The sequence below is a fragment of the Eurosta solidaginis genome, chromosome 1 (assembly GCF_040869045.1).
Source record: "Eurosta solidaginis isolate ZX-2024a chromosome 1, ASM4086904v1, whole genome shotgun sequence".
Taxonomy (NCBI): Eukaryota; Metazoa; Arthropoda; class Insecta; order Diptera; family Tephritidae; genus Eurosta; species Eurosta solidaginis.
In genome coordinates this window covers 315,137,376-315,155,864 of record NC_090319.1, presented here as the reverse complement: position 1 = coordinate 315,155,864, position 18,489 = coordinate 315,137,376, and the positions used below count along the sequence as shown (strand labels likewise).

Here is an 18,489-nt window from a genome sequence, read left to right as displayed (position 1 = left end):
CGTTTCTTCATATTTCAGAAAGGCATTCATGTAGTGGTTTTTTATGGTACCGAAAAAATCAATGCTGCAGGTAAGTCAAGAAGCAGCATTTAAGTTTATGAGGCCGAGTATTGCCAAATGCGACTCCATTTGGTAATATTGACATCACCTGTCTGGTTTGTTGCATTATGGTTGAAAATGATGATGATTTACACATTTAAAATGAAAGTACATAAAAAATCAAGTGTAAAAACTAAGCTCTATAATAAACACACAAATCGTCTTAAAAATTTGTATTTGCTGTTTACTTATCTCAATCTTAAGAACTCACCTTTTGTCTCATGCAAATTTCGACAAATTTTCGTATTTGTTTCATGCAAAATATTTATTTGTTCCATCAATGCAGCAAAAAATTTATTATTCTCTAATTCAGTTGGTATTTGATTGCGACGATCTGGGGTATTTTGGCCACTCACTTTGGAATCATTATCAGATGGATTCAATAGGCAGGGATCACTGAAACGGAAACTGAAAGGAAAATTTTGCAAATAAAAAGTAATAATTAATATATTTCGCTTAAAAAGCGAGATTTTAAATATTCAGCGTACCCACGACTTATGTTGGGATTACTGCCACTACCATCCAGCACATCCGTTGAGTTATTTTCCATTTCCGATGAACCACCCATCATATTTACGAGGGGTGGTAGACTAGCAAAATCTTGTCCATCACTTTGTTGGTAATAACCGCCCGGCGCTGGTCCCATGCTGCTATGTGGAAACATCATGGAAAAGCGGTTGGTGTAATGCGAGTTTTTCATGTAATTTGGCACATTCTGCAAAGGCATAGAAAGTTATTAATAAGGTTGTAAGCCATCCAATTAATAGTACATTCGTGGAAATTGTCGGACGTCGGGGTGTATTCGTGCTCCACCTATCACACCAAAGGTCCTGGGTTCAAATCCCGACCAAAGCAAAAATTCAGAAAAGTTTTTGCAGCTGCCGTTCGTAGTCGGCATAAAACATGTAGGCCCCATCTCGTCCTGCCAATTTGTAGGAAAAATTTAAAAGGGGCACGACACAAAATGTAAGAGAAGCTCGGCCTAAATCTCCTCGCTGGTAAATCGCACCAATTATTTAGTTTTTTCTCCATCATTGAGATCTATGAGGAAAAAGTCTCTTTCCAAGGTAAGTGCTTCCACAAACTCGTGATAAAGGGCTCTGTCCGTTTAAGGATACGGAGGTTTCGCTTTATCATCATACATGCAATAAAGGAAGTCAAGATAAAAGAAACATCCTGTTGGGAGGGGTATGGAGATGCCTTTTCCTTCGTTGTGCTGTCATTAGATTTTCTTTCTTTTGAGAAGTTGATTTTTGATTTTAGCACAAGTTTAGGCTGCATTGCTAGACTTGTGCTAAAATACTTACAGAATATGATAGAATTGGGTTTCGGAGGAAATCACTTTGGGTCCTTTCTTCGGTGGACTTCCAACGGACTTAAAGTCCTCCTAAAATCAAGGATTTTCTTACTCTCCGCTAAAAATGAGCCAAGAATATTTCTCCTTTGCCCGGCTATAGTAACGAACTCGAGGGAAATATGTCGCAGAATCGGCAAATTTTGCGTGATAGAATGACGGGTCCGTTTACTCGTATCATAAGTCTTCCTTGCTAATTTGGCACATGAAACATCACCAAGATGGATGATTTATGAAGACTCTATCGAAGCCATATTCCATGGACTAATTATGGTTCGCGAATGGATGGGATTTTGAAGGGAAGATTGTTGGAGGGGTTTATATCAAGATACTAAAGAGCGCAGAGGGCTGTAGGGAATTCGGTGTATTGCTGGACACGTGTGATCAGCTCCTGTACAGTTTGGCATCCTGTCTACTAAGCTAACGCAGAGGCCTTTCTAGTGGGAGGTGGATCGAAGGCGGTCTGCTGGCCTCAATGAGTCCATCAAGGCTCATCTATCAGTGATAAGTGATATGGGTTCTGACGGGAAACTGTTGAACGAGCATCCATGCTTCGTAAATCACTGGAAAATCCTTAGTTCTACACAGTCATTTATCCTTGGCTATCCAGCTTTTGCCGGAACAGGGTAAAGTATTTTAGTCCTAGCTCACTTTGATCTCCGAAGGAATTAATAAGTGTTGGGAATGGTCTTATTCAACGTTATATTGTTTCTACGCACCGACTCTGTAGGTAGCATTAGTTTACCTTAAAGTCGTATGCAGTATCCAAAAGGGTCTTAATGGTGCTCCCCTACAGACGTAGGTCAAACTTTACATTTCCTTACCTAACCTAAGCGGAAGACCTTCACATAGTTAGAAGAGCATGTGGAGCCAGACGGTTGATCAGAATGGCTTGGGCCGTTAAGCACCAATTTATCTATCCTATTTACATTTCCTAAGCCAAAGAATGGAAGCGCTGGATAAAAACACTCATTGTACTTTGATAAATGATCATATTTGACCTTATGTGGTCAGGAGAAGAAGACGAAGATAAAGGCAACGCCAATTTTCTTTTATGATTTCGACTGAATTCCATAAGTTTCTGAAGGAATATAGATAGTGTTATACATCCGACCCAAACCATCTGGTATGTATGGAAGCAAGCCCCGCTTTCTGATTTTCCACATCCCCTAGCTATTTTTGGCCTTTATAAGCTCAAGACGTTCCAGTACTTATTTAATTACCTTGGGAACAACCAACTTCCTGACCTATTTATATGAAAACATCAAGTTGTTTATCTGAGAAGATCTTGTGCTTGACACTCACAAGAACCTCCCACACCCTAGAGCTTCTGAGGAAATTCAAAAGGTAATAAAACATGAACACTCACCCTTTGAAAACCTTGGCTGAAGGGTCCGCTACCACCGCCACCCGTATAACCACCTGTCAGTGATATAGGTCCTATACGCGACCCAAATTGTTGTTGGGATTGTTGTGCGGAATGTTGCTGTTGTTGGCTATACGGAAATTGCGTTTGTTGATTTGTATTATTTAAACTATTATTCGATAAATACGTTGGATTATGTTGCTGATGTGGATGATGATCGCGTTGTTGTTGTTGCTGCTGACTATTTTGTTGATGTCGCTGTTGCATTTGTTGTTGTATGAACTTTTGTGGATTCGCTCCAACACTACGTTCTCCGCTAGTACCCGCCGTTCCAGGTGGTGTTGGATTATAATCTAAAAATTCAGACGAGGAAGATAGTTGCGTATTGGTGGCATCTTTGAGACATGTCTCTAGCCAGGCATCCAAATGATCCTTCGTATAGCCTTCACCGTGTGAGTGATTATGGCTGTGACCATGACCGTAACTTGGTACTGTAGCTGTGCGTGATTTTAGTTTTTTGCGTTTATTTGACTCATTCATAGCTACAAAGAGAGAAAAAGAGGGGTAAAGGTACTTAATAAATGGAAAATAATTTGGGTGTTTATAAACTGTTCAATGCAGGTGTATGCGATTTTATAAATTGGATAATTGCTATTCAGAAAATGCAATCAAGCGTTACAAAATTCAATCGAATGAAGTCTCACAAAGCAATTGACTGATACATACTTATGAATGTACATCACTCCGTGCAGGTCATGTGATTCACTACGAATGATATCATTGGTTCAGACTTAATTAATTAGTTTCCTCTCTAAACAGATAACGATGTCTCAGTAATTATAAATTATTGAGTTGTTTTTTTTTTTTCATATCAAACATCCACACCAAAAAAGTTCGAAACCATTACATATGTGCAAGAACACACACTTACATATGTTTACACTAAGCCTTCCAAAAACATTCAGAAAGTTTAGCATCCACAATGTAATCAACCTCAAACCAAGTTGAACATGTCATTCCCCACAGCAGCTATATGTTTAGGGTTCACCTTACTAGGCTCAGATATCGACATCGGCCATAAAGCTATGGAAAGAAAGGTAGGCGCACGTTTCTGTGGAGCGCAGGAAAAGTACATATAATAATTAAAATTTGGTTGCTATACAGGCCCACGGGGAGTGGTGAAGGCCGAGTGGAGAAATTGATGAAAACAGAAGAAGAATTTTAGAAAGCCAAATTTCACTTTAACTTGATGTAAATAAGTCCATCTAGCGTGGTGAATACAAAGGACAGACATATTGATATCAATGGTGCTATAGTGCTAAGAGCACTACCCCCAGTTTGAATTTCATGCCGACCATACATTCTGTTGATAAAGCGGGTTAGGCGGATGAGGCCCGGTCGTTGATCGGGCTTTTTACTTCCGGCATTCCATGACTCCTACCAATTTCGACTTTATCCTGAACAGGACAGACTATTATGTGCCGACAACTCTTCCCAGCAAGCTTCACCTCAGTTATTTCGGGAAAACGGACTCATCTTGAGTCGTGGAATGGTGGTATACGAATGGGACGAAGCTGGATGTGAAAGTTGGTGGCGAGTTTTCTGTCAACAGTTCAATTTAAGCTGCAAGTACAAGCTCCTGATCACTGTAATCTCTTACAAGCTGAAGTTGCTGGGATGAAAATGTGTTAAGCACGATTCTATCCAGCGCCAGTACTTTTAGGAGATTTACCTTCTACTCGGAGAGTAAAGCGACTATTAAACCCCCTATTTTTATACTCAGTTGAGCAGAGCTCACAGAGTATATTAACTTTGATTGGATAACGGTTGGTTGTACAGGTGTAAAGGAATCGAGATAGATATAGACTTCCATATATCAAAATCATCAGTATCGAAAAAAAATTTGATTGAGCCATGTCCGTCCGTCTGTCCGTTAACACGATAACTTGAGTAAATTTTGAGGTATCTTGATGAAATTTGGTATGTAGGTCTCTGGGCAATCATCTCAAATCGCTATTTAAAATGAACGATATCGGACTATAACCACGCCCACTTTTTCGATATCGAAAATTTCGAAAAACCGAATAAGTGCGATAATTCGTTACCAAAGACGGATAAATTGATGAAACTTGGTAGGTGAGTTGAACTTATGACGCAGAATAGAAAATTAGTAAAATTTTGGACAATGGGCGTGGCACCGCCCACTTTTAAAAGAAGGTAATTTAAAAGTTTTGCAAGCTGTTATTTGGCAGTCGTTGAAGATAACATGATGAAATTTGGCAACAACGTTACTCCTATTACTATATGTATGCTGAATAAAAATGACCAAAATCGGATGACGAGCACGCCCACTTAAAAAAAAAAATTTTTTTAAAGTCAAATTTTAACAAAAAATTTAATATCTTTACAGTATATAAGTAAATTATGTCAAAATTCGAATCCAGTAATGATATGATGCAATAAAATACAAAAATAAAAGAAAATTTCAAAATGGGCGTGGCTCCGCCCTTTTTAATTTAGTTTGTCTAGGATACTTTTAATGCCATAAGTCGAACAAAACTTTACCAATCCTTATGAAATTTGGTAGGGGCTTAAATTCTAGGACGAAAGGGCGAAATCGGTTGAAGCCGCGCGCAGTCTTTATACATAGTCGACCGTCTGTCCTTCCGCACGGCCGTTAACACGATAACTTGAGCATCTATTTTTGCATCTATCTTTACTAAACTCAGTTCACGTACTTATCTGAACTCACTTTGTATTGGTGTAAAAAATGGCCGAAATCCGACTATGACCACGCCCACGTTTTCGATATCGAAAGTTACGAAAAATTAAAAAAATGCCATAATTCTATACCAAATACGAAAAAAGGCATGAACCATGGTAATTGGATTGGTTTATTGACGCAAAATATAACTTTAGAAAAAAACTTTGCAAAATGGGTGTGACACTACCATATTGAAGAAAATGAAAAAGTTCTGCAGGGCGAAATCAAAAGCCCTTGGAATCTTGGCAGGAATACTGTTCGTGGTATTACATATATAAATAAATTAGCGGTACCCGACAGATGTTCTGGGTCACCCTCGTCCACATTTTGGTCAATATCTCGAAATCGCCTTCACATATACAACTAAGGGCCACTCCCTTTTAAAACCCTCATTAATACTTTTAATTTGATACCCATATCGTACAAAGACATTCTACAGTCACCCCTGGTTCACCTTTATGGTGATATCTCGAAAAGGCGTCCACCTAAAGAACTGAGGCCCACTCCCTTTTAAAATACTCATTAAAACCTTTCATTTGATACCCATATCGTACAAACAAATTCCAGAGTCACCCCTGGTCCACCTTTATGGCGATATCTCGAAAAGGCGTCCACCTATAGAACTAAGGCCCACGCCCTTTTAAAATACTCATTAACACCTTTCATTTGATACCCATATCTTAAAACAAATTCTAGAGTCACCCCTGGTCCACCTTTATGGCGATACCTCGAAAAGGAGTCCACCCATAGAACTAAGGACCACTCCCTTTTAAAATACTCATTAACACCTTTTATTTGATACCCATATCGTTCAAACAAATTCTAGAGTCACCCCTGGTCCACCTTTATGGGGATATCTCGAAAAGGCGTCCGCCTATAGAACAAAGACCCACGCGCTTTTAAAATACTCATTAACACTTTTCATTTGATACCCATATCGTAGAAACAAATTCTAGAGTCACCCCTGGTCCACCTTTATGGGGATATCTCGAAAAGGCGTCCACCTATAGAACTAAGGCCCACGCCCTTTTAAAATACTCATTAACACTTTTCATTTGAAACCCATATCGTAGAAACAAATTCTAGAGTCACCCCTGGCCCACCTTTATGACGATATCTCGAGAAAAGGCGTCCACCTATAGAACTAAGGCACACTCCCTTTTAAAATACTCATTAACACCTTTCATTTGATACCCATATCGTACAAACAAATTCTACATTCACCCCTGGTCCACCTTTATGGCGATATCTCGAAAAGGCGACCACCTATAGAACTAAGCCCACGCCTTTTAAAATACTCATTAACACCCTTCATTTCATACCAATATCGTACAAACAAATTCTCCCACCTTTATGGCGATATCCCTAAATGGCGTCCACCCATAGAACTATGGCCTACTCCCTCTTAAAATACTCTTTAGTACCTTCCATTTGATACACATGTCATACAAACACATTCCAGGGTTATCCTAGGTTCATTTTCCTACATGGTGATTTTCCCTTATTTTGTCTCCATAGCTCTCAGCTGAGTATGTAATGTTCGGTTACACCCGAACTTTGCCTTCCTTACTTGTTAACTCTAAATTCGGTACATTCCGATAAAAAGCACCATTAAGGTACTAGCCCGACTGTCGCGGTTACGATTTGATATGATCACTTTGAAACATCTAAGTCATACCAACCCCTCATTCCGTAAGTAATTTGGAGTCGCCAGAGTCTCGTCTGATAAATAAATAGCATTCGCCACGGATACACGGATAATGGCTGGCAATACTTCAAAGGATTGGGCTACACAATCCCTTGACCTGGCTTGTAATACATCGAAATAGCTGTATCCCGGGCAACTGTTAAGCGTATCTCTTCGCCCGCATGGCAGCAACTGAGCCGGATAAATGTAGATGTCCAGCATTCTATGTTCCGCTGGCCACCTGCGAGCTCCCGTTGTATAGATGGGTCTCGAGCAAGCGCTGTGCAGGGTAGCGAGATCATTCTGGTGGGTAGGAGATATCAGGCGGACCAATTAGGCCGACCAAGGCGAAATTTATCAATAGATGGGGTTTCGACTGGTAATTATTCCATGCGGTACGTCTTAATATACTGGATAGCCCTTTTTGGTTCACATGGATCTGAAACTATATCGCTGCTGCTCAACAGGTCCTAAGTTCCTACAACTTATGTTACCATTATGTTGTGTGGTATTACCGCGGACCTTCACGATGTCCAAGTGAGCTTCCCCTGCCGGTGGGCTATGACTAAACCTAACCTTACCAATAAGCAATCTGTCTGTATTGAATTATAAGTATTCCTATTACTTCCGATTTTAAAAAAGTTCGAGCTAAAAATGTCACGAAATGATAAGCACACCAGCTATGGAATCGTAACATACGATCACGGATCGAAAACGGGTTTCACACAAGCGATAAAAATAAGGCTATTCAACTATTTAAAAATAATAATAATATATTATGGATTTAGTGAGTAACGCGTACTAGTTCACATATTTTCAATTTTAGTTTGAAAAAACCCACTGGCGAGGTGGTGCCGTCTTTAATGTCCCTTCTTAAAAATCTCTTTGCCTCGAAACTAAAAGTTCCCAAAGAATCATAGAAAATCATTATATTTCATGCAAGGAACTTTACACAAGCTTCCTTTCATTCTTTTTTAAATACTTTGAAATATCAAACATAACTTCAATATGCCACGGACGCACACAATTGCTATGCTATTTTTAGCAGTTCTAAAGCGGCTCGAATCTCAATAATCATGCAAATGCCGACAAAATTAAAAAGATACCTAAGTATGTACTTTGAAAATTTTACGGTATAATTGAAGCATGTACCTCATTTGAAATTCCCTTTTGCAGCACATTGAAAGAAATGTTTTAAAATAAACAGGCAAGTAAAAATAGCCATGATTTTGTTTAGAGAGATTTTGATTTATTGATACTAAATTATATGAAGTGTTAATGCAGTCCTATTAAATTTTATGAAGTCAAAAATATGTGAGTTATGAAGAGGCATTGAGTTGAGAAAAATATCCGCGCATTTTTGAAATTTTACCAGGTTGATTTCTTTTTATTAAATTTTTATCAGCTTGCATATATCTTTCTGATAAGATAAAGACTAGAAGCTTGGAATCTGATGAAAAAAATAGTAAAGGTAATTTAAAACAAAGAAATCCGCTAGGTGGCACTGAGATTGAAGTAGTCACATGAGAAAAATCGTGTTTGGAAAAGAAACTCCATAATGTATTATTCAATATACTTTAACGTGAGTGACTGTCAATGGAAGACTCAACCTCACGGTATCAAACACGGACCTAATTGCATGATCTATGACCCAACTATCAGCTCCATGATCCTAACACTAAACAATTCTTAGCCGAATGGGTGCCAAATTAGTTTGTAATCGGGTGTTTCGATCACAAGGTCTTACCCTGGTATGATATGGAGTCTATTCAAGCTCCCACCATGTTAACGATAATGGCATCCGGTTGCAAGGCAACTCCACCTTGAAATTCATTACAATTCTATTCCGAGCACATATAATTCGTTGCATCACGTTTTGACCCTTTGGCACAATGCAACCAGATACATGGTACAATTTCACAATTTTAATACAAATATTAGGGGATGTGAACAAGCTTTTCTGAGCACCAGGAATAATAAAAAACCTGCTTCACAATTAAGGGGCTGTGCTTCAAACTTGCCAACACACCATGATTGTAATGTCCGTTCTGCTTATGAATAACCCTGCAAAAATCGCGAGTACTCCATGCATGCATGTATGGAGTACTCGCTATGGACCAAGCGTGTGCTCCAAAATTAACCACAATTCATACAAAACATATGGTCCAATTAACATTGCGATGTCCTAGGACCGGACCATATAATCCAGCCCCGCATTACATCAGAGTACTCCATGGAGTACCCACAGTCCAATAAACATCGTGTAGTGATTACAATCGTTAGAAACGAGCAATAATCGGCTTACAACATGTTCGTGTAGAAACATGAGTTGGTCCATCGCTGCATTACAGTGGAGTAGAATGGTAGGTACTCCAGTGGACCACATGGTCCAACGATTTTTGCAGGGAACTACTTCGACGTCATCTATAAAAGATACATCTTCATTAATCACAGGTACTGAATACTTTTACTCTAGATCTGATGCCATCGGTTACATAGCCTAACGCAGTTTCAAACATTTCCAAGAGAAGAGTGAGCACAAACCCACCCTTACAATTATCAGTTGTTATCCACAAACGATAGGCATCTGCTTATCCACCATTTACTCAACAGGTTTACCCCGGGGTCACAATTTTTGGATGTGATCAATCTTTTCTTTGACCTTGAAAAGGCTTTGAAATATTTATGCTTTTTAATTCTTTTTTTTTTTTTCATTTTATTTAATTGATGCAGTATAGCTGAATCATTGTTATGTGGTACTCTGTGCACAAGTATTTTTGTGTTGTTGCTTTTGGTTAAGCAGCAGCTGTCACCTGAACTCTGGGTTGGTTATGATCTTTGATTTAATCGTATGGATATTCATTTATTACATTCGTAAATTTGATGAATTTGACACATATTCACATTCATTCTATGTTTAGGTTAAAAAAAGTAAAGAGGCAGTTTGCCCTTGTGGGCGGACGAAGAGTAAACTATATACCAACTTTCCAAGGAAGAAGAGAATACTTTATTGCCTGATTCGAGGGCTGAAGTGACCGCATTTCTCCAAAGAGAATGCTTTATTGTCAACTTTCCCGAAAGTGAATTCATCGCATTAAGGAAAAAGCCGCAGACAAGCGCCAAATAAAAACGCCTAATCAAGACCAAAGCAGGAAACAAGACCTGAATCCAATAATCTGAAATACATTGTATCAGGTCACAACTGGCTTGTCCTGCGCCCGCAGTACAGTTTTATACGACCGTAATAGGGTAACGCAGTTAATACACCACGTCCACACTGCTGCCTTCTGAGTAAACATAACTCCAGGATTGGTTAGCCTGGTTTTTAAGCTAATAAGATGACGTCAATTTGCTACTAAGCATCATTTATAAGATAACGGTAATTGGCTACATGGTATTATGATCGCGTTTTACGATAGGTAACTATACCTACCGCGAGCAAATTCTATTGCCGCTCTTTCGCAGGGGGAGATCCATATGATAGCTAAGTTTAAAAACTTTAAATTATATTAAGGTTTGACATCTTTAGAGCCGCCGCCATTTGGTGTTAGCATGCTCCGCCTACCGCACCGAAGGTCCTAGGTTCAAGTCCCGTGAGAGTAACATGAAATATTAATTAACTAGTGTCAATCAGAGTTGGACACTAAATACAAACTTATGAGCAGGGCCGTAGAGAGAAAATCCGGGCCCGGGACTAAACAATTTACGGGCCCCTATAAAAAATTCACTAATATTAATTTGAATTAATGACGTCTCATTCGTGAATCATTATTGATGGATTACATCAAAAAAATTTAGCCACATCAACTAAATGATTTTTGGACTAAGAGCTGAAAATAAAATTAACACAGAATATTTAATATTGTAACGAATTTAGGGAAATTTTACTTATTCCAAACCTTCTGCTAACGTTCGAATCGCTAAACTGTTGAATAAATAACTCCAATATTCAATGATGCAAAATGGTCTCTATTAGACTACTTTGAAAGTACTTCACAATAACACTTATACTTCACAACCAATAGCGCGCTTAAATCAAAACTGATTAGTCATGCCTCAACTTACTCTGCTTTTAACCTCTTGGTTTCCTCGTTCACCCATTTCTCCTAAAGTCTAGTAATTTCGTGAACTTCGTGCTTGGTTACCAGCTATATACATGTATATTTGTAGTTTGTAGCCATACGCGGGTGTATATGTGAGTACTTCTTGCGTTTGTGAGTATATCTCTGCTGCCTTGTATGTATGTGTGTACATGATGATTGATTTGTTTACGTACATACGAGTGGCTGCTTAGTATCGGCTTAGTGATGATAGTATCGCTTAAAAATATAAAAAAAAATAAATGCAAGGCGCGATAATCTCCGAAGGGATCTAAGGCCGAGCTTCTCTTCCAATTTGCGTCGTGCTCCTCTTGATTTTCCGTACATATTGGCCGGACGGGACATACATGTTTTATACCGACACCGAACGGCATCTGCAAGGCAGATGAGTTTTCACTGAGAGCTTTTCATGGCAGAAATACACCCGGAGCGCCTGCCAAACACTGCCGAGGGGCGACCCCACTTAGAAAAATTATCTTCTAATTGAAAAACCTTATTTCTAATATTTTGATGTTGCTTTGTCCGGGGTGCGAACCCAGGGCATACGGTGTGGTAGGCGGAGCACGCTACCATCACACCACGGTGGCCGCCTAGTATCGCTTAGGGATGATAATATTCGTCACACTATACTGTTTTATTGTAACGTAGAAATAAAATTCTCTTTTAACAGCCACATATTGTTTCAAATAATAATTTCTAGTTATTTGGTAACATTTTAATACATTTCTGATAAATTTAATGATGATTATAAATTTTAATTATTCAATATAGAAAGTTCGGATATCAAAGAGTGGCTTTTCTTCCTTTTTTGGCTGCAAACTTTTTATAATAATATCAAAATTTAACTGTCTTGCCAAAACGGATTCAACACAAAGCGTGGCAAGTCCTGAAACTCGCTCTGGAGATGAACGCGATCTATGCAAGTTTTTGATTCTTGAAAGGACGCTGAAGGAACGTTCTGCACTAGCTACAGTGACAGGTATAGTGCAAAAGATATGTAAAGCAACACAAATGTTGGGGAAATTTTATACGGATTTTGAACATAGATGGCATTTAGCAATTCCAAAGGTGACAGACCTTTATCAAAATTTGCTTCGCAAATGTGTTTCAAGTGAATTATTTCGCATTCTAAGCTTTGATAAATGTCCGACTTGTATTTTTCGACAAATTTTGCTGCGCTCGCCCGAACCGTAGTTTCATCCATGTCTTCAAATTGCCACAAAAAGGAAAACGCTTCGTTCAAATTTCTCATAGCTGCAAATCGTTCAGTAATGCCAGTGATTACCGAATCAACGATCACCAGGAATGTATTGTTTTTAAAATCAGACTCTGAATGATCCGTAATCATCTCATTTAAATTATCTTCAGGACGTATTTTGGGTTTTCTCTTTCGAATGTCCGAAAACTTTGGCGAGATGTTCAACTGAATAGCAACTATTTTGCATTCATTTAAAATTGTTTCCCATTGGTTCATGACCAACTTCAAATCAGCTAATAAGGCATCAAAATGTCGGACGTTGTTGTGGTTGTTGTTGTAGCGATAAGGTTACTCCCCGAAGGCTTTGGGGAGTGTTTTCGATGTGATGATCCTTTGCCGGATACAGATCCGGTACGCTCTGGAAACACAGCACCATTAAGGTGCTAGCCCGACCACCTCGGGAACGATTTATATGGCCACATTAAACCTTCAGGCCATCCCTCCCTCCCCATCCCCAAGTTCCATGAGGAGCTTGGGGTCGCCAGAGCCTCGTTGACAATTGGGTTTGGAGGAGTCATATATTGCGCTGGCAACCTGAAAGGGTTGCGCTACACAGCCCTTTGAATCTGGTATTTTAGTCGCCTCTTACGACAGGCATACCTACCGCGGGTATATTCTGACCCCTGAACCCGCTGGGGAGATGTCGGATGTGTCTCTCTCTCTCATCTGTCAGATGTCGGACCTCAACATCTATGGTGGCGTATCTAGCTTGGAGCACCACGTTTCTTTCATTAATGGCAGTCAATATTTTGAACCAAATTGAGGACAGCAAGATACATTCGAACTTGTTTATGTACTTGAGAATCGCCGTACGCTTGCGCAGTCAAATTTGGCTTTTGTCTGAAAGACTATGAAGAGAGCTCGGTACATTTTTTTTGAGGATGTCCCATCGTTGTGGACTGCTGCTGAAAATAGTAAAACATTTTTTTACAACTCCGAAGAAAGTAATTGCAGCCGTACAACATTATGTAGCATCAAAACCACATAAATTGAGAATGTGAGTTGCACAAGGCGAGTAATCAGCATTCGAGTTTTTGTCGAGTGCCCCGTTGTAAGCTCCTTCCATATTGGCGCCGTTACCGTACCCTTGTGCACGACAATCTCTTAATGGGATCTCATGTTTACCTAGAGTATGGCAAATTAGATCAACGATTTTCTGACCAGTTTTTAGGTTACAATTCACGAAAGCCAAACACCGTTCTTGAATTGTAAAATTTCTTGCTTTTGAACTGAAATGGAGTTAGCGCAAAATGAACTGACTAGCATCAGGCATAGCTTCAACGATAATAGCAAAATACTTGGCTTTCTTGCCTTGATCTAAGATAGTTTCCCTCACGTGCTTTGCACAAATATCTATAAACTCGTTCTGAAAGTCTGGGGAAAGATAGTGAACTTGTAAAAGTTTGTGCTGCTGTTGTGAAATCCTGACTTTCCCCAAATGATCTCTAAGTATCGGATCATAATGGCTTACGAGTTCTAAGATGCCCAAAAATATCCATTGTTTCGTTCACCAAGATATGTATATACTTTCGCCTCGGAAAGCTAGGCCTCTTTCACCCAAAAATAAAATAGTGTCCAAAATTGTATATAAAATTTATTTCCACTTTTGAGTTACAGTGATTAGCTGTTCATTGGTAAGTGTGTCAATTGTAGCCTCCTTTTGAATTAGATTTTGTAAAGATCGCCTTTGAATATAACATTTAATTTGATCTTGAGTATTTTCGTGTGATGGCAGTTTATCGTATAGCTTCTTCCATACCTGGAATTTCGAATATCCGCCAGGTCGATTTAAAGTATTGGTTCTTAACAGACGCCATGGTAGGCAATAAAAAGCATTGCTACTGGCACTCAACACTAACCAGTCACGCTCCACTTTATCTCCATTTGGCAAGATTCTGTTTAACAACGAGATAGGAAATACCTCGTCATGACAATCACGTGGAAAAATAACAGGACACTTTTGATGACCTCGACGAATTATTTCGTTGACTTCTTCAGATCGAAAAAACTCATTATTCACGGTACCGATATTGAAGTCATTTAAATAATCTGGACTTTGATACAGAGTTGGTGGTATTGTTGGAAGGCTTTTTGAAGATGAACATTCTTCAGTTTCACCACGAAAACTTTACGATTTCGGATTCATGTAAACATACATTTTTCTTTGATGTTTTTATTGTCTCCTCACTATTCGAAGGCCCAGGCAAAAAATCATTATCTATATTCGTTGCTTTTGAAATTCGGCTTAAAATTTGCAAATGGAACAACTAAAGACTCTCCTGAATTAAAAAATGTCTTAGTACCTCTAAATCGCGGGCCCCCTGAGAAACCCCGGGCCCGGGGGAATCCCCCATTCCCCCTCCCCTCTCGTCGGGCCTGCTTATGAGATATATAAAATATATATAATTGGATATTTTCTTGTTACCTTAATGTCAAGTGATATTTTAACGATAACAAAAAGTAATCAACACAAGCGAATCGTCGAACACCGTAGAATAGGCAACATTGCTTAATTCTTAGGCTAAAACTTAGGGAATCGATTATATACTGAGTCACACCACCCTCTTGATAATACTCTAACAAGCATTATATAGACTTTAGAACTGGAATTTAGAACATTCTTTATAAAGTGTATATATATTAGACTGGGTCGATTTATTAACCGATATTACGCCATCGATTTTTCGATTGGATTTGGGCTCAGGAAAAAAAGTTTCACTACGCCTACCCAAAAAATAATTTTCAAGCCTGTGAAAGAAAAATGGCGAAAGGGTCAATTTTTCGACCAAAACACTCCCCAAAATCCAAAAAATATTTTTTTTCTAAAAAACTGTTATCTCCAACGTTTTTGCAACAGTTTTTTGAAAAAAAAATATTTTTTGGGTTTTGGGCAGTGTTTTAGTCGAAAAATTTACCTTTTCGCCATTTTTTCGCAGGCTCGAAAATTATTTTTTTGTGTATGCGTAGTGGAACTTTTTTCCTGAGCCCAAATCCTATCGAAAAATCGATGGCGCGATATTTGTTAACTTTCGTCCATGCAAATCAACCGAGGTTAATATGTATACCTTATATTCATCGAGTTAACTTTAGAATGAAGTTAAGAATTTCCAAATGAACTTTAGAAAGCATCATTTCAACTCAAGAGGGCGTCAAATGTACTTGAAATTAGTGAAATATACTTCATATAAAGTATTTCTGTAGTTTATTTAAGAATATGTTTATAATCTAAAGTAAATTTGACGCTCTGTATTGTCATGCTGATGACTTCAAAAGTATTATTTTTTTAGTTCTTAAGCTCACTTGATATCTTTCAAATATTTTAAATACTATAAGAACCTTTTCAGATGTTGAAATAAATTCTGTTAGTGTTCTCTTTTGTACTTTTATTTCGATTTCACACTTTTAAATTTTTTAGCGCAAATGTGAAGCAAAAAATGGTAAACGAAGTATATGAAGGAATATCAACACATCAAGCTACTTGGCTATCTCCTGATCGAAGAACACAAAACCAACTCAATCATGTCATGGTTGATGGCCGCCCTAGGTCCATATATCGGCTTGAACCATCACTTTGTGGCCGTCAAGATGCATGTAGCCTCGGTACGGCGAATAAAGTGGGCGCAGTGATAAAAAGATTGTTTGCCGACGAAAATCTGCTCAAGAAACAGACAGCTATGACTGCTCTACTCGGCTCTCAAACCTGCTCACTGAGACCAATCTTCAATCTGACGGTATAGACGAGAAGTTTAAACATATTTCTCTCTTATTACGTACAGCCGGTGCTGACACCATTGGCTTCCAGCGCGTCCTCAAAAACAACTGGTACGGTGAGGAACAAAACACAGCCTCGGAATAAATGAAGCTGCCCATAGGGCCAAGCTGCGTACGGGCGGCATATTGGCATTGGATCGTGAAGTTAAGACGGAAAAGAGACGCCTATTAGGGAAAAAAACATTAGGGGGAACATCGTGAGTGCAGGCTGATAAGAATAATGGCGGAAAACGTATACGAAAACGTCCGGCGGGGGACAGAAGGTTTCAATACTGAGGCAGGTTCTTGAAGAAATTATAAAGGCGATCTAGTAACTGACAGGGTATGCTGAAGTTATGAAGAAAGCACTTTACCTCATTGCTAGCTAGCGAGAGAGAAGACAAATCCCATACCCTAATCGTTGATGACGGAAAAAAATTCCGGCACGCTACTATAATGAAGTAAGGAAAGCAATATCCCAACTAAAGAAAAACAAGTCATCGCGCCGTGCTGTTCTAAGACGGAGGCAAGAGATGTAAAAAGGATGCAACAACTCCTATGCAAACTATGATCGGACGAGTGCATGCCTGCAGAGTGCTCTGCCCAATCCAGAAGAGGCGACCCCGTGACCGCCTGCTTCATATCACGTATAAGGTTCAATCTAGCGTACTGTGCGAAAGACTAAAGCCCGAAGTCAACCAACTGATTGGACCTTATAACTGCGACTTCAGAACTATCGACCAGATATTCATGATGCCCTAGATTCTGCAGAAGACTCGACAGGCATCATCTTTTTGCCGACTTCAAAGCAGCCCTTGTGTGGTGCTGTGTCCGAGTTTAAGTTCCCTGCAAAGTGAATAAGATTTCGCACCACAACGTTGAGCAACTCCAACAGGTGCGTAATGATTGGAAAAAACTTTTCCAAACCACGAGGCTTCAGACAAGGCGACTCCTTTTCATGCGATTTCTTCGGCCTTATGCTTGAGGAGATAGTTTTTGCAGCAAATCAAAGCCATAAGTGTCAAAATTAATATGATGAAGCGACCCATATGTGTGAAAACTTAGTGGGCAATGTAATTTTTTTCAGTAAAACAAACTGAATACTTTTCGTTGAGTCAATGACTCATAAATAACTTAAACACCTATTCGCCACCTTAAGGTCAACCAAACAAGCTGGTAAAGCCAGTTTAGAGTGCGAATAAGGTAAATGAATCATCGGCAGTACCAAAGGAGATAGACATAGAAAAATAAGATATAAAAATTTGCAAATATTAATAAGATCGTGTTAGTAGGTCAAATTAACAACTAATTTCGCAAGCGAATGTATTTATTGTTTTTATGAAACTAAAAGTTAAGAGGATTTAAAAACCTAAGGAAAATGTCTCCATACCATTCAATTACATTTTATGAATTCATTTCATTTGCGAATTAAAAAAAAAATGTAAAGAGCGATAAACTCCAAAGGGATTTTAGGCCGAGCTTCTCTTCCAATTTGCGTTGGGCTCCTTCTAATGTTTCCTACAAATTGGCGGGACAGGACCTACATGTTTTATGCCGACTTCGAACTATATCTGCAAGGCAGATGTGTTTTCCCTAAGACTTTTCATGGCAAATGCGCTCGGAGTGTTTGCCAAACACAGACGAGGGGCGACCCCGCTAAGACAAACTTTCTTCAAATTGAACCCAGGATCTTCGGTGTGGTAGCCGAAGCACGCCTATTATCGCTTGTCATCGATAATTCAATGCGTCTAATTCAACAAACGAGAGCCGCCTTACTCTGATTACACTGTGTGCCACCAAAAAAAATACCTGGGAAGCGATACCATTTTTCTAGTAGATCTTGAAAATCTAAGGATGACTGCCTATAAGAAACACACACCGTACCTTTCCAAAATCGTGAATATGTGTGGATTTGTGTGTATTCACCCAACAACCAAATTTGTTTGTTAAGTGGTTTATTGGGTAAATCCACACATATTTCATAATATATCCTGAAACTGTGTATGTCGCTTTAAATAAGTATGTTTTTGTCTATACAAAACTGGTAAAAAGCTTATAATCGACTGAGAACTACATAAGTTACAGTTGTATTAGGCAACAATTGCCAAGTA

The 18,489-nt window shown here is 38.9% G+C and overlaps 1 protein-coding gene across 6 annotated transcripts in view; it reads right to left on the bottom strand.

Moving 5' to 3' along the window:
* LOC137237675 (uncharacterized) overlaps positions 1 to 18,489 on the bottom strand; it is a 123,493-nt gene that overhangs the window by 16,849 nt on the left and 88,155 nt on the right. For all 6 annotated transcript variants that reach the window (XM_067761662.1, XM_067761659.1, XM_067761660.1 and 3 more), the window contains 3 exons: positions 2,823 to 3,361; positions 588 to 814; positions 311 to 507 (listed from right to left, as the gene is read on the bottom strand). In XM_067761662.1, coding sequence (XP_067617763.1) covers positions 311 to 507; positions 588 to 814; positions 2,823 to 3,361 — 963 coding nt within the window. The remainder of the gene's footprint in view (positions 1 to 310; positions 508 to 587; positions 815 to 2,822; positions 3,362 to 18,489) is intronic.